The sequence below is a fragment of the Drosophila serrata genome, unplaced genomic scaffold (genome assembly GCF_035046125.1).
Source record: "Drosophila serrata isolate PLE 108 unplaced genomic scaffold, ASM3504612v1 contig_302, whole genome shotgun sequence".
In the NCBI taxonomy this organism is placed as follows: domain Eukaryota; kingdom Metazoa; phylum Arthropoda; class Insecta; order Diptera; family Drosophilidae; genus Drosophila; species Drosophila serrata.
This window is the reverse complement of record NW_028257200.1, coordinates 637,975-653,571: the sequence shown is the minus strand read 5'-3', so window position 1 is coordinate 653,571 and position 15,597 is coordinate 637,975. Positions and strand designations below refer to the sequence as shown.

Here is a 15,597-nt window from a genome sequence, read left to right as displayed (position 1 = left end):
TGGCATTACAACATCATGGACGTCCTGCTGACGTCGTCGAATTCCCGTCTCTGGAACTGCTGGCACTGTTAAAGTAATTGCCTAGCCCCTGTCGCAATCGCAATAAAAAAAGCGCCTGATTGCCGCCGACTTCCTTCTGCACTCACTCGTATCATTCGTATTATTCGAATCATTCGAATCATCATCCTGTCCTCTAATGAACACCCCGCTAATAACTCCGACAATATGTTTGCTCATCCGTTTTGATGGTAATTACCGTTGACATCATTGTAGTTGTGACAATTCCCGTGCCAGTTGAGCGAAAGTTAAACAAGTCTACCATATGTATATATTGTATATGTGGCATTCTGATACTGTATTTATGTCATCGTCATATAACCATTAACACATGCTCTAGGTAATTACAGTACACTAAGTTTAGTTAACTATTAATTAATTGGTCGAGCGCTGGCCACGTTCTTTTCCCGGGTTTATGGCTTCGGGAAACTCATTCGCCTCCGGTTGAGGGTGTTCTCTCTAATCTCAGTTTTTCCACGAAGGTTGCCCCAAAAGTATGCTAGTCAGCGTGTACATTAAATTTAAATAATACTTGTGTGTGTTTGTGTGTTTTGTGGGTTTTTTGGTTGTGCAACATACATAACGAGGAGTATTTGTAAAAACAAAAATAAAATATATATAGTTACAAAACTTGTTTGTGTTTGTGTTGGTGTTTTTTGTGGAATCAACGCAAATCAGATTTACATATCAAAAGGAATTGTTTTTTGTTTTTGTTACACAACTTAACAGTGAACTACGTGCTAAAGGTGGTCACTAGACTGGTGCCTTAAAGCTGTGATTATGTATGTAGTTTCATAGAAATGTCCCCTTGAGTATTATCGATTTTGATGCAAAAAATCACTCCCAATCGCTGTATTATCCATTTACTTGAATACAGATTTGGACAACAGGAAAATATATTGATTGATATCCTTTAACAGGGTTACGTTTTTCCATTATTTTTTAAATTTATCCATTTCGAATACAGTAAAGTGTGCTGTTGATGCTTTAACTTACATATCTCTACAAACTTAACTCAAAATATACAAAAATAATACCATTCTAAAAAATTAATTTAATAATTAAAATTATGGCCAAATTATTGAAACATTTTTATGAAAGCTTGCACACAAGCCTTTAGTTTTTCAAGTCGATTTAATTTCGCTTTCAAATGGAATGATATTATTCAATTGTTCAATCAATAAACTAAAAATTAATTATTTAAAACATTGCATTCCCTCACAGACTTGTCTGTTTTTCTAATGTTTCCTTTTTTTTTCTTTCTTTTGCCAACCAATAAAGCGAATAAATTTATAACCAAAAATGTGTTGGCTTTGTACATTTCACGTTAATTTTAGCACCAGCCTAATGAATTTGATTTGCTACATTTCCGTTTTTCGGTGTGGGAGGAATTTCTTTTTGTTCGCCGAGGCCAGCCGTTGGCCTCGCTTTTGTTTAAGGTGTAAACTGGAATTTGCTTGCTATCAACTAAAACATTGACTAAAATTTAAAATGTAATTGCACCTAGTGCCAGCTTCTCCTAGCTGTGCTCCTTGCACAGCCGCAGGAGCAGCGGATAGTGCAGGTCCTCGTCGTAGAGGGCGGAGTCCGCCTTCAGCTGGAGATGCCGCTGCCAGATGGTCTCATTGTACCTCGTGGCCAACTCCACACGAAATCCCCTGGCCACGCACTCGTCCTGGAACACGCTCAGAGTGCGTCCCCGTCGTGGGGCCATTATCAGGGCCGATCCTTGAGGTGCCAGGTAATACCAGATGGTGTCCACCAGCGCCGAGCGGGCCTCATCGAAGAACAGGCAGTCGGCACAGAGAATGGAGTCGAATTTGCCCTGCTCCGCCTGGGAACGGGCACCCTTCTCCTGCCACTTGAGCACCGAGCACTTGGTGTAGCAACTCAGTTCGTTGAGGCAGACGGTTTTGCGGACATTCTCCACCGAGATCTCATTGCCATCGGTCAGGTGGACGGCATATGGGGTGGCGTACTTGGCCAGCATCAGACCCGCGAGTGAGGTGAATCCTCCACCCAGCTCCAGGATCCATTTGCCGCGGTACGATGACACCTCAGAAAGGACCAAAGCGGTCAGAGCCTCCTCCGAGGGCCACACGCAAATGTTGCCCGTGTTATTGAAGCCCATCAGATCGCTGGCCGTCAGCTGGCGTTCCATGTGATGGATGTTCACTGAGTACTCCATGTCATTCTCCAACGCCATGCGGTATTTGTACCAGTTCTCCGTCTTCCCCAAGCACTTGAGACTCACATGATCCTCGAAGCTGTCCTGGCGCAGCAGATCGAAGCTCTTAAAGCGGCGCACAGAGGCGGTTTGCTCTTCGGCGAACTCATCGCTCGAAGATGAAACCGTCTCCTCGGAATCCTTGCGCAGCACCTTGGCCAGGATCTTCCAGCGCTTTTGGGCGGTATTCTGCAGGTTGGGCGTGGCCGGCGGAGTGGGTGGCATAAAGGGATTCGATGCCACCTTGCCGTCCAGTGCCATCTGCTCCACCTCCTCCAGTTCGGTACTGGGACTACCGGGCATATTCCGGTTGATGTCTTTATCCTTTTTGGCGGCAGCGGCGTCCTGGTTGTTATTAAGGACTATGGGCATTTCGGGCATGCCCAGGCGAGCGTCGAGGGTCATCTTCTGGTGCTCCTTGAGAGCATTCAGCGTGTTGTCGATATCGTATTGCAGCAGCAGCGATATGGTTGCCAACTGTGCCACGTCCACTTCCGGTGATTGCTCCTCCAAATTGTTGAGTTGAGTTTCGGGCGACGCTTTTTGCACTAACACAGCTGACATTTTACTTCAGGCCGACTTTGTTTTTGGGTTTCCCGTTATCGGTTTCGAGTTCCCTGCTTTCAGTTTTCCATTTTCCGCCCTGTAAAACGAGAGAAAGAGAGAGAGTGAAAGGGGAGATACGAATTTAGTCAGAGTTTCTTCAAAGTTTTTTTCCCCCTTTGAATGCCGAATTTCCCACTCGCCCTATTTCTTCAGGCCCATTATTTTCCAATTATGAATTTTTAATGGCATTAAAAATGCAAATTATCCGACCATAAAAATAAAGCAAATTATACTGAGCAGAAAAAATCCAACGGAATATCAGGAAAAATCTTTGCCCACACTTTTGTCGACAAGATGTCTATGAATATACGTAGGCAGACACATTTTAGGTATACATTTTATGAGCAACACATTTTGCAGATGTTAAATTGATCGACTTTTGTGCATGGTGTAAATAATTCTAATTTAGACATATATTTCTGTATAACACAAGGTGTTTTTTAAGAACTATTTTTAATCATTTTATAGCTTTAAATTAATTTAAAAGACTATTCCTTTTATATACCTATCAACATCAAAGAACAAATATTATCTAAGCTTTTGTAAATATGACTTTTATTAAAGGAATATATTGTCTTTATTTTCTATTAATTATAAACATCTGTTCCTTAAAGATAACTACAAGTTATAGTGATAAAGTAATGACTATAATTATAAATTATTATCCGGTAACATAAATTGGTAAACTAAACTTGTATATCTCTCCATAAATTATATCATAAATCTGCCATTAAATCCATTGCCTGCAAGTCCCAAAATTATCCGAACTCAGCGAAAATAGAAAATGTTTGCACACAGACACACAGTGGAGAGAGAAAGAGTATATTTACGTACGGATATGTGCTACCTTGGCCTTTATTGTTTTGATTGTTGCACATTCTCACTCTGTATATTTTGAATTTGTGCTGCTGGACGCATAAATTCATCAAATTTGAGAAATTTTACAGCTCATAAAAAATGTTAATTGTGCTGACGGCAGATGGGAGTTTTTCCAGCAAAAGATTGCCAGCGCATTTCCCATTTTCCACCCAGCAATGCATATGGTGAAAACACGATGATAACAGAGGGCGTTCAGTTCCGATTAAAGGTTTGTTTTTCTCTTATTTTGTTTTTGTGTCCGGACACCTGGGAATGTGACTGTGGGTGTTCTTGTTGCTTTCCCCTGACCATTGACACCTGCTCCGGATATTCGGGACCTTGAGTACGTAATCACTGCCCTGAGTAATTGAAATTCAACGGAATTTATGTGTTTGTCTCACGGAGATTTGTTGTGGGGCCATGAATTTGCATAAAGGATGTTCTTGTGGGAGTTTGCAGGAAATATTCGCCTAATTCTGACAGATTTCTGATGCATTGCCACGCATTCCTGGAACCTATGTATGTCTGTACATCCAATTAAAATTGTAAATAATTGACATATAATTATGAGTGCAATTATTTCGTTTGTTTTGGTATTATATTAATCCTATTTTGACCGCAAAATGCGTTCACAATTGCTTATCGAAGCATTGACAGTTTGACAATTTGATACGCAGCTTGCGGCAGGCAAATGTCCAATAATTTGGCATATTTATTTTTATTAAAGCTGCACAAATATAATATATGTATATGAAATAAATTATTAAACATAAAGGTGAAGTAGCTCAAAGAATTTAATTATAAAATATATTAAATGTTGCAATAGGAAATAAATTTGTAATTCTTTTTAAAGCTAATATTTTATCACAACCACAACCAATAAAAGCTCAAACTTTTATTTAAATTACAAGTAGATTTCAAATTACAATTTAAATTAGAATTGAAATTACCAATTCCCTGCTTCCTCACTCAGTGCTCTCTATCAATGCCTTATCAAACATTAACAAGTTTGAAGAAGTTCGCCAGACCTCGAACTACTTCTTAAGGACTCCCCGCCAGAATCCTGATTGCTGGCCCCAATAAAACTTTTGTGAGCTTAAAGAATGTTGATTTGCATTCGCCGAACGAGGAGAACATGAATATTGAGCAGCATCCTTCCAGGACGTGTCCCAAAAACCAACGCAGCTTAGCCTACGTCCAAAAGTTTTACAGCGAAAACTTCCACCAAAACTTTAAAGTCTGTCAATAAAAACCGACAATGTTTGCATAATGCCCTGGAAAATTCAACTTCAACCGCTGGAAAACTTAAGGGATTACACGACCAATGATTAGCTTCACCTGGCTAAGAAGTGGGTTTGCGGAACTGATGATATTTTGTAGTAATAAATTACTAAAAAAATGATTAATAAATTCATTGCATTTAAATCTTTATTCCTTCAAACTTTTCTCCTTAATGTACAAACATCTCCAGTTTGACAGTTCATCGACAACCGAGCGGCAATGCCTTCAATCATTGCAAATTTAAAGTTTTTCACGCTGGCAAATTTATCCAATCCAATTCAATTCAATCACTTGAGAAACTTACATTCCTCTGTTGTCGCTGCACAAAAAAGTTACCAGCAAAACGAAAGAATAAAGGTTTTTCACTTCAAAAACAAAAAAGAAATCGGGGGTTGCTAGTGGGAAACAGAAAAAAAATGTGAGAAAACTCAGAAGTAAGCAGAATGACTGGCGTGCGTGTTGGCAACGCAATGTGCCAGAAAGTTGCCAGGGGTTTCCCCGTTTTCCACGCTTTTCCGAACCGCCAAAAAATTTCCACAACGATGGCGCATCACGCGAGACTTTGTAGAACCCATATATAACATATATCCTCACATCCGTGTGATGAATCCCTCCGTCTCTCTCCGTGCTCATTGCTCGCATTAACTCTTATAATTTATTATTTATTGCTATCTACTGTCACCGAAATTTGCTCAGCTTTTTCTTGATTTTTTGTATGTTCTTGTGCGGCTTTTTTTATGATTATTATTTCGGCAGTGACCTTGGGGGCCAGAAGTGTCAACAGACACATGACTTCTGGGTGTAAATATGTACAGATACGCACACGATAAAGAGCCCAACTGTGAAAAAAGAGTTATTCCAGACACCGTCACGATAATACAGTCAAATTTAATTATAACTGACAGCCGCACGGGAGGAGGGATCTTATCCATCAGTGAGAGTATATATATATATATATACAGTTCTTTATCATGATAAGAGTGGAGCAGGTGGCAGGCTAAAACCAGGTGGTAAGTTTTAAAATAAATGAGATTATTTTTCACTATGTCAAAGAATTTAATTACAAAGAGATGCTACGAATTTTATATTACTTTTTGTAGATTTTTATAAACTAAAGAGATCCCAGGATGAGTAACAACCTTAATGTTCCTTAAATAATATTAAAATTAATTACTATATCTCTTTGACTTTTCATTTATACTATAAAGATGTCTGGTCTTTAAACCTATTAGCGAAAATCACTGATGAAAAGTCAAGAGCTAGCTCTGCTTTTCACTTGACTCAGCTCAACCATTAATCATCATCATTTGGTGCTGTACGCAGTAATTACCTTTTGCACACAGGGCGTATGCGTAATATTTGAAAACTTTAAAGCGCTTCCTCGTTGAAATGCTCTCTCTCTGTATATTTTTCTCGAACGTCTTAAACTTTTATTAGCGCACATAATCCCCACCGATTTACGAGCAACTAACTGTCTGAGCTATCTCTGCAGATACTACATATATGCAGATATATATATTTATCCCACCGATTTGTTTACTGTTTACTGTTTACTGTTTACAGGCGTAAGTTGATTTCGACCGAAACTTTTTTTCATGTTCTCACAGTTTTTGACTGCAGGCCAATGCCAACGCATCTGTCTATATATGGGAATATATATACATTCGTGAATGCTGAGATTTAATTTACGCTCACATCTGTTTTTATTGTGCATTTTCTCTTCCTTCATTCAATGACCATTCCCGCTTTCGGAGCCATTCATTCACAAGCCTCGGGCGGGTTCAAGTAAGTGCAAAAATGTAAATAAAAATCCAATTTTCTTCCGACTCGACTCGGCCGAGGGTGTCCGAAATAAAATATTAATTAAATTATTTGCATAGCATACGGCTACGGCCTTCGGTTTGCCTGGGGCACCACCCCTTCCGGAACCCCCGCCAACCGCCATCGCGTCCAGAAACATTTCCGGCTTTTCCGGAAGTGGCTGTGGCAGTGTCACCTCCCATTTTTATTGCCTGTCACTCACTCGACTCTCCCCTGTTTCCCGTTTCCCCATTTCCCCGTGCTTATAGTTCTTTTGGCTCTTTGGTGTTCTCTGGCTCTTTGGGGCTTGGCTAAGATAATATTTGACGCTGGGGGGAAGTGGGCGCACTCAAAGAAATGTACTTAGTACACACAATTTTATTACATGGAAATTTGAAAGCGAATTCGGACTGAAGGTTCTCGGAAGGATCTTTGTTTAGGATGGGAATATTTTCTGAGAAAGTTAAATATTAATAGAAGGTGGAAATTTACCTGTTTTGTTAAGTTTCTTGAGATTGAATTGTTATAAATATTTTTATATTATATTTTATTTGTAACATATACCTTTTATAGACTTTTCTCTAAGTGTGCTTAGTGTGTGTCGCACCGGCGAATGGGAATTGGGGAATTGAGGTGAGCGAACTGCCAGCTCATGACATTCACAAAAAGTTCAAGGGGAATTCCCCGATCTATGTACTGCACGGCGTTGCACAAATAATGTGATTACGCTGGACAATAATGACGAGCTAACCACATAGGATGAGTTGCCAGAACGTAGATTGTGCCATAGTGAAACTGTTTTCCGAAAAATTTTCGGTTTCTAGTGGTTTATTGATTCGATTTTAGGGGGCCCATGGGGACCTCGCACAGAAAATCAAAAAGCCAAAGCTTTTAGGAAGTTAATCTAGGCTTTTTAAAGCAATTTGAGTGCTTCCCTTGAAAGATAGACTTGTAGGATAAACTTAACTAATTCAGAAAATATATAAAATGGCAAGTTTTTAAAGAAGTTATAAAGAATATTAATGTAGCTTAACGCCTTTTTCTATTCCCATTCTCAATATAACCATATATCCTTCAAACTATGCTTAATATTTCCATGTGTGGGCTTTAAAAAGAATCCTGAAAATCCCCAAAGAGCCTCGGTACATTCTTGAAATATATTAGCACATTTGCAATGATATTTTCAGCACCCAAGCTCACTCAGCATTTTGAATCCTGCTTGGTTTTTGGCATCTTGCAAGTTATTTGGAAATTGTGATAACAATTTAAGCCACGTACAGCTGGAAAATTTACATATTATGCCAAGACCGTATGCTAACTTCTTCCCCTCCACCGCCCTCCCCATTTTCCTTCAACATTTCCCTAAGACGACACAATTTTCCTGTGTGCACATGGAGATGGAGAATGCAAAAAAGCGCAAATATGTAAAACATTTTGTAGGAATAACTGAAAGTCGCCAAGTTGCCAAATGGATGCTGCTCAGCAGAGGTTGAGTTTGGTGCTGAGGAGGTGTGTTACTTAGGGCGGAACCTTGGGGTGCTTCCAGGACATCCAGGGAGCTGGAAAAAATTGTATTATCTACTCAAGATATTGACCTCAGTGGGGGGTCTGTTTTAGGATCCTTCTCCCTTCCCCCCCTTCCCGGAGCATAGATGGAATATTTCGCACAGCATCATTGCAGGGCTCTTAATCATCGCAGCCAAAGAGACAGACATTTTTGGCAGGCGCCATAATTTAAAAATAACAGGCCAGCGCCTGGATAACATGCCCCAAGAACAGGACAGCCTTGATAAGGATAAACACCACCAAGGACACAGCACATCGTTAGCAGCTGACATTAACATAACAAATACAAAAAGTTACCAAAAAAAAAAAAAAAAGGAAAGGAAACTCAGTTTCCAGCTAATCCACTTTAGGGATGTCTTTAGCTTAAAAGGGACACAAGGACCTCGTTCGGGCAATTAGGGAGCACTATTTAATAACGAAATGCGCCAAATCATATTTAGCAAAGACCCAAAAACTGGAAAATTAAATTTCCTCCACACACACACACACACCCCAGCCTCCCCTGGCCCCCTCTCCGCTTCATTCACAAACAAAAATAAATAGACGCATCAATAAATAAACAAGCAAATAGTTTGCGCCATAAACATGCACACAAACATCGCAGACACACAAGTTGGCAACACACACAGACACACTCCGAGATGTGTGCAAATAGAGCGTGTATGACTATATATCGGTGTGTACATACTATAATGCCCATCTGGATATATATGGCGCATTGTCATGGAGACAACTCTCGCTCCAACTGGCAACTCAGTCGGATGATGTCTGGAGCGACTCTCATCTCAGCGGGATGGAGATGAAGACCTGGACCTGTGCTGCCGGGTTTCCAGAAGAATGAATCTGGCTTCTAATGGTGGGGAAAACTATAGCTAAATTGGTTTATTAAATTATAACAAATTCGTGGAAAATCAATAGGTATTCTCTGAATTGCTGTACAATTATGAAATACTTATTACTGTTCTACTTTTATTTCCAAGAAAAAAAAACAATGCATAGTTCAATAAGAAGAAACATAAATTGTATCTATATGTTAAATTTTTGTATGTTTGTTGCATTTCAGATATAACCAATTTTATTGTTTACTTTTTAGAATATGTTTCCCGCTTAAATTCATCATGCTTTTCAGTGGAATTTTAAATATACTCTTAGTATTCTTTATTTTTATTTTTTTATATTTTCATTAACCTTTAATCTATGTACATGTAATTTTTTTTTTTTAGATGTATGCACTACAATAAGTTTTTAACATTATAAATAATTGCATAAATAATCACATTTTGTACTTTAGGCAGTAAAAATGTGTAATAATTTGGCAAAGCATACATTCCTATGATAGGAAACCCTTTACAATAAGCAATAAAATAAACAATAAACAATTGATTAATCTTGTTTAAACGAATAATAAATCATTTTTCAAGAACTGACAAAGAAATGATTATTTATTAATATAAATTGTATATATTTCTATTCTTTTCTATCCAAAATAATACACAGAAAAAAGGCTAATAAGCCAACATTAACGAGAAGGCAGGGACACTCGGGCATGGAATATGCTAACATCGCACATGGACACTCTACCAGCTCTATAAATAGTCAGCTGAGGAGGAAGTGGTGGTGAAAGTGGTTAGTTTCAGGAGGAGAAGATGGAGCAGGTGGAGGAGCCTGCCGGAGGTAACTTGCCTCAGGTGCATCACACAGCCGGCAGGAGGCAGGAGGCAGAATTTGTGACGTGTGTCAATGCTCTGCCGGCACTGATGGGAGGTCTGTCTCCTGGCAGGAATATTAGAGGGAATGTTCAGTTTTGTTCATGGAAATGTTGGTCAGCGGTAAATATACTAATTTGTTTTTCCTTCGAGGAAAGAGAATTTGTGGGAATCAAGATAATGACACATTTTGTGTTGACCTCAAAATATATGTTTTGTTTGAATAACATGAAGCCTTGCGGGTTTATTGTTCCGAAAAGGTAAAAGAGTTTTAAGGTTTGTAGTTAAGTGAGTGTGGTTCTTATTTAAAGTGATTTAAAATGGGAAATATTTAAATAAATAACGCAATGAAGTGAATACTCAATAAGGAGATTTTCCTAGTAGTTCTCTATAGCTGTTCTTTGCTGCACTTTCTTTTAAATTAAATATCTTTATAGTAAAATATAGTCTTAAATAAAACTATATAGTATTCTGATGAAATTATATTATATTAAAAGGTAAAAAGACTTCGCTAGTGCCAACCCATCGCCTTGGTTTAAGTACTACTTTGTCGCAAAGGATGCCAATGCCGAAGCTTCCTCTGCGTGCCACATAAATGGTCCTTTGCCAAATAAAGCTGTGCTGTATGAGTCAGGGTCCTGGGGATGTCCTGGTGGGAATGCGTTCAGGCTCAGGAAGGGAATGGAAGGAGTTGGAGTCTGCCTAAATGCTTTCATCACTCAGCTGGAAAGGCACGCACGCTCCAGTGCCCCCACGTAGGAACTCACGCACGCCGCCCGACCAGGACGACCAGGATTCCATGGAGCACGAGCTGGTTCTCGTTCTGTGTAAACATCAGTCAAACGGACGGGGCTGAAGGGTCACATCCAGATCCCCAATTGACCACTGGAGTGGCATAAACTGTTACTTTAACTGCGAATATGTTTGGCTTATATGTGGAAGGTATGTAGTCTCTATTGACAGATGATTGACTGCCACTGTAGCTTATCGTAATTTTGAGTGACAGTTAACTGGGTCTTGCTCAGCAAAATGACCCTATCTTATGAATGAGTCTTCAAACCCAACACAGTTTTGACTCTAACGCTGACAATGTAATAGGCATGATAATACAAATAATTGGTTTATTAGGCAATTGGTTTATTTATAGAAAATCATTTCAGTATGTCAGCGATAATTTGAAGGTAATCGGTTGATTCGATTGAGATAATTTCGATTGAAATATTACTGTCAGGGAAAGTTGTTTTAAGTTGCAACATTTTATTTATAGCTTAGTTAATACAGAAATAAATTCTAGTACAAGCAAGTGCCAAAGTTATACCAAAAATCAAGCTAACAATTTATTAGCCAAAGTAAAGGCAATTTAAAATATTTATTGGCTTGCTTCATGTCATTTTTTTTGTAAATAATGTATAGAAATATAAGTATTTCTAGCTATTTAGTTTTCTGTAGAAATAAATCATAGTTCAGGCAATCATATTTCGCATCTATTACAGTTCAAACAGTCATCCATCCGTGAGACCATTACATATTCGCAACAGACAAACAACCAATATTGTCCTTATAACCATAAATCTCTCGATTGGAAAATGTTTTTCAGCTAAAAAACAAAAGCCTTTCCATAAATCAAATCACTATGGAGCGATTCTTGCCCATTGAGGTTTGCCTCTGAGCCTTTTCATTGCACATTTGCATTCGGTTAGAGTGAAATTCAATTTATATTTTCCTCTCCTGTTTTATTTTCAATATATGAAAGAGGGACATTGTTTGTGGAATAAAATGAAATATATGAAAAACGTAGAAATGCATGTGTACAGAGCTACAGAGGCTATTTTCTAATGAACTTTGACACATGAAAGCCGGGTGTCCAATGTGACCGCCCACTGGATCCTCGCGTGTCCGTGTCACAAGTCACAAGTCAAGAGGTAAAGGCAGCGGGAAAAGCGGGAAAACTGCAGCACCAACAATGCAATGCAATGCCCTAAGCTGCAATGAATGAAAAATCAGCTTGACGCATGCAGCTTTTTCCGCATTTTTTTCTTTTTATTTTACCCCTGTAGTTATTGTTGTGCCCTAAGGGCAAGTAAAATGAACTAAACTGACTGATGGATTGACTAACTGACTGGCAGTCTGACAGACTGGAGCCGGAGTCACAACAAAGGCTAAGAATCGGACCTCGTCTCGAAGCCATAACTACTACTCAATACGCTTTTCACATCTCAGTCTCTGCAGAGAGGCAAGGAAATTTATTTATTTTGCGATTATCGTCAGATATGTTGACGGCACCCTCTTGAGTATGCAAACACAAGTAGCTCCCACACACACAAAACACACTCAGAAGCACTTATAATGCAGCTGAACAATAGAGAAATATATAGTCTAAGAGTAGCACACTTTCCAGCAAATATAAAACATATAATCCGTATGGTTACTGGTGGCAATCAATAATTTGAAGTTTGTTTGTTTTTTAACCTATGAGGGGATCTATTTTATGAAGTGCCTTTTTCTTTACAGTTTTACATTCTTCTTGTAACTAAATAAGTATCTATTTCACTAATTATACAACATTATAAATTATTATTCAAGTTTATACCTTTTGCTGGACTAAGAATGGGTGAAATATTAATGAAATCTATATCTAGAGGCCGCCAAGAGAACTTTACCAATGAAAGTTACACAGAAATTTGACTTCATACAATTTTAATGATAAATAAAACTAACAAGAAACTTACTTCTGGAAGCCGAAATTTGTATACCTTCGCAGTTTGCAATTAAATATTAGGATTGCATCGAAAATCAATCATAGGTAAGCTTTAAATATTCGCATTTTTAAATCTATAATTTTCTTTGTCACTTTGTTCGAAAAATCAAAGTTTAAAAAACTCATAACTAAGTCAATAAAGGGTTAATTTTGATTCGGAAAGCGTTTCTATGTTAGTTTTTGTTAGATTAATAAATCTACATACTAAATTTAAAATTTTAAAGTTTTGCCAAGTTTTGAAAATTTAAACGATGTTTCCTTATTTTTTCAAACAATTTATAAATAATATTTTATGAAATGAATTTAAAGGGAAACTTACATCGGGAACCTATAGCCTTTGGGGCTATTACAGTAAAATTTAAATCGTACTTTTGAGTCGATATTTATATGCCATTTTTTTTGGTAAAAACAAATTTTATAAATCTCATAACTAAGCCGAAAATGCATTAATTTCAATTCGGAAAGCGTTCCTATGCTAGTTTTAATTAGGTTAATAAATCTGCATATCCAGCTTACAATTTTGGTAAATTGAAATATTTGCAAATTTTTGAAAATTTCTGGAAATTTTATTTTTTGACCAGACATGGCTTGATCGATTCGGCTGTTGATTCTGATCAATAATATACATGGTTTATAGGGTCAAAAATGATTCTTTCACAGCGTTACAAGCATCTGACTAAAATTATAATACCCTGCAAGGGTATTAAAAACCTTAGTCAAACAATTTAAATTTAATAAATAATAAACAAAATTCTAAGCTACACCAATAATAGTACCAAAATACTTTACAAAGTCAGACCTAAAACCAAGCAATTTGGAATATTTCAATGAAATGTGTGTGAAATATTATAAAACCATGATAAATTACCCTTCACACTTGCAGGCCACCATCTGAGGTACCCTGGAATCCCCCTCCCTTGTCCAAAATGCCCGGCATTTTCCACACTGGGTAGCCGCAGGAAACCGAGCTTATCGCAAAATCTCGGCCAACTGCAGCGAAAAATAGTTAGTTAGTTTGTTAGTTGATTATTACATGTCCTGCCACAGTAACCTGCCTCCCTGAAACGCTCTCTCTTTTCCCCTAGTTCTTTTGTTTTTTATTTTTTATTTTTATTTGTGGTCGCTGCTGTTTGCAGCTACTATTACAGTTGCTTATCGGAGCTTAATGGGTCACTGCATTTGAGCGAAATTTTTCGAGCTGACGCGGCGTATGCGTAATTCGCAGGGATTACGTATACGACGCGTTGGACCAACGTGGACGATGACGACAAGGGGGCAGCGGCAGATCCTTGGGTCTTTGGCACAGGCTCACATTATGCAAACTTGGCAATAAAAATTCAATTAAGCCACAAGGACGCACTGTCAAGTGCTGGGCTGCTCAACAGAAGGAAGGTTGAGTAGCTTTTGCCGATAAATCACAAAATTTTGTGATGTGCCCGTCGGCTGCAACAATAACAAATTGTGACATGCTGTGCTGTGCCGCTTACGACTTTGATGCACGTTTTAATTATAATTTTGACGCCAACTGTTTAAACACAGTTGCACAAACACGCACACGAAACAAAAACAACAACCTGCACTAATTGTTTGCCTCCAGTGAGTGAATGAGGGTGGGGAAATGTTGGGAAAAGCGAGTGCCATGCCTCACATGTTGGGAAAGGAGGAGGAGGAGCAGGAGGAGGTGGTGGTGGCAGTGGCATAAAGGAACCAGGACCAGCAGGACAATGGCTAGCTCACATGCAAAGCGCACAAGTCATGAAACCATCAACCGAGACTGCGAACAGAGAGAAAATTTCAGGAAAAGCCAACCTCAGATGTTATGCTAGCTTAGCTGGAAATGTACATTTAATTAGGTCCAGTTTACTTTACGGGTTCATACTTGGTGCTCTCTCTCTAAATACCGAAAACATGTAAATTGAGATGCCTTCGGGAAAACCACAAACCTTAAGTAAAACCTATTCAATTTCCTTCTCAGATGCATAACTATAGAGCAGCAAAACTATAGAGCAAACACATAACCCACAGGCCACAGTCATTGAGTGTTATCAATAGATACTAGCTTCATTCAAGTACTTTGTAGTGCATTGAATTATATTATCATAATTGATTTGGCTTCCATAATCACAGTTTGCCCCAATAGCAAAATGTATTAAAATATATAATCTGTTTAATCAACAAAAGTTGGGAAAATGTGTTGAAATGAAAATGCTCTGTGGGCATGATGAAACCCTTTTTCAATTGCTTATGATTCATCAAGTGAATTGAAGATAAAATCAAACATTTATTTTGTTTGGTTTATTGTTAAATTAAAATGACACAACGTAATACAGAAATAAGATTAGAAGCTAGTAAATATTTTAATGATTCCTCAAAGGGAACTTAAAAATGAATAATATTTAAGACCTCTGTAAGTAAATTAAGTAAGTTAAATATAAAAGTTAAGTTAGTTTTTCAAGCCTTTTAAATAATTTAGGCCGCAGCAACGTTCAATCATAATTTCTATTAGTAAAATATCCCGTAAATCTCGGGTATTTATTAGTCACTATAAACTAAGATTACACCTTCTTGGAGAGTCATAAGAAAGATTTACGATTGAATAAAGTCACTGCAAACTACTATAAAAGGTTAAATGTTGTTTACCTTTAACCGCTGATCATGATATCGTTATTCTAGTTTCTCTATAGTTTCCCCAATCAAAAAGCTGTGATACGCTAGTCTCTTATTATTTTCTCTCAGTG

The 15,597-nt window shown here is 38.0% G+C and overlaps 1 protein-coding gene across 2 annotated transcripts in view; it reads right to left on the bottom strand.

Annotated features, from left to right (window-relative positions):
- Window positions 1-327: 327 nt before the first annotated feature.
- The window catches only part of LOC110182701 (calmodulin-lysine N-methyltransferase), a 30,195-nt gene continuing 14,925 nt past the window's right edge, over window positions 328-15,597 (bottom strand). For both annotated transcript variants that reach the window (XM_086837197.1, XM_020950797.2), the window contains exon 2: window positions 328-2,927. In XM_086837197.1, coding sequence (XP_086693323.1) covers window positions 1,577-2,848 — 1,272 coding nt within the window. In that variant the 5' untranslated portion in view covers window positions 2,849-2,927 and the 3' untranslated portion in view covers window positions 328-1,576. The remainder of the gene's footprint in view (window positions 2,928-15,597) is intronic.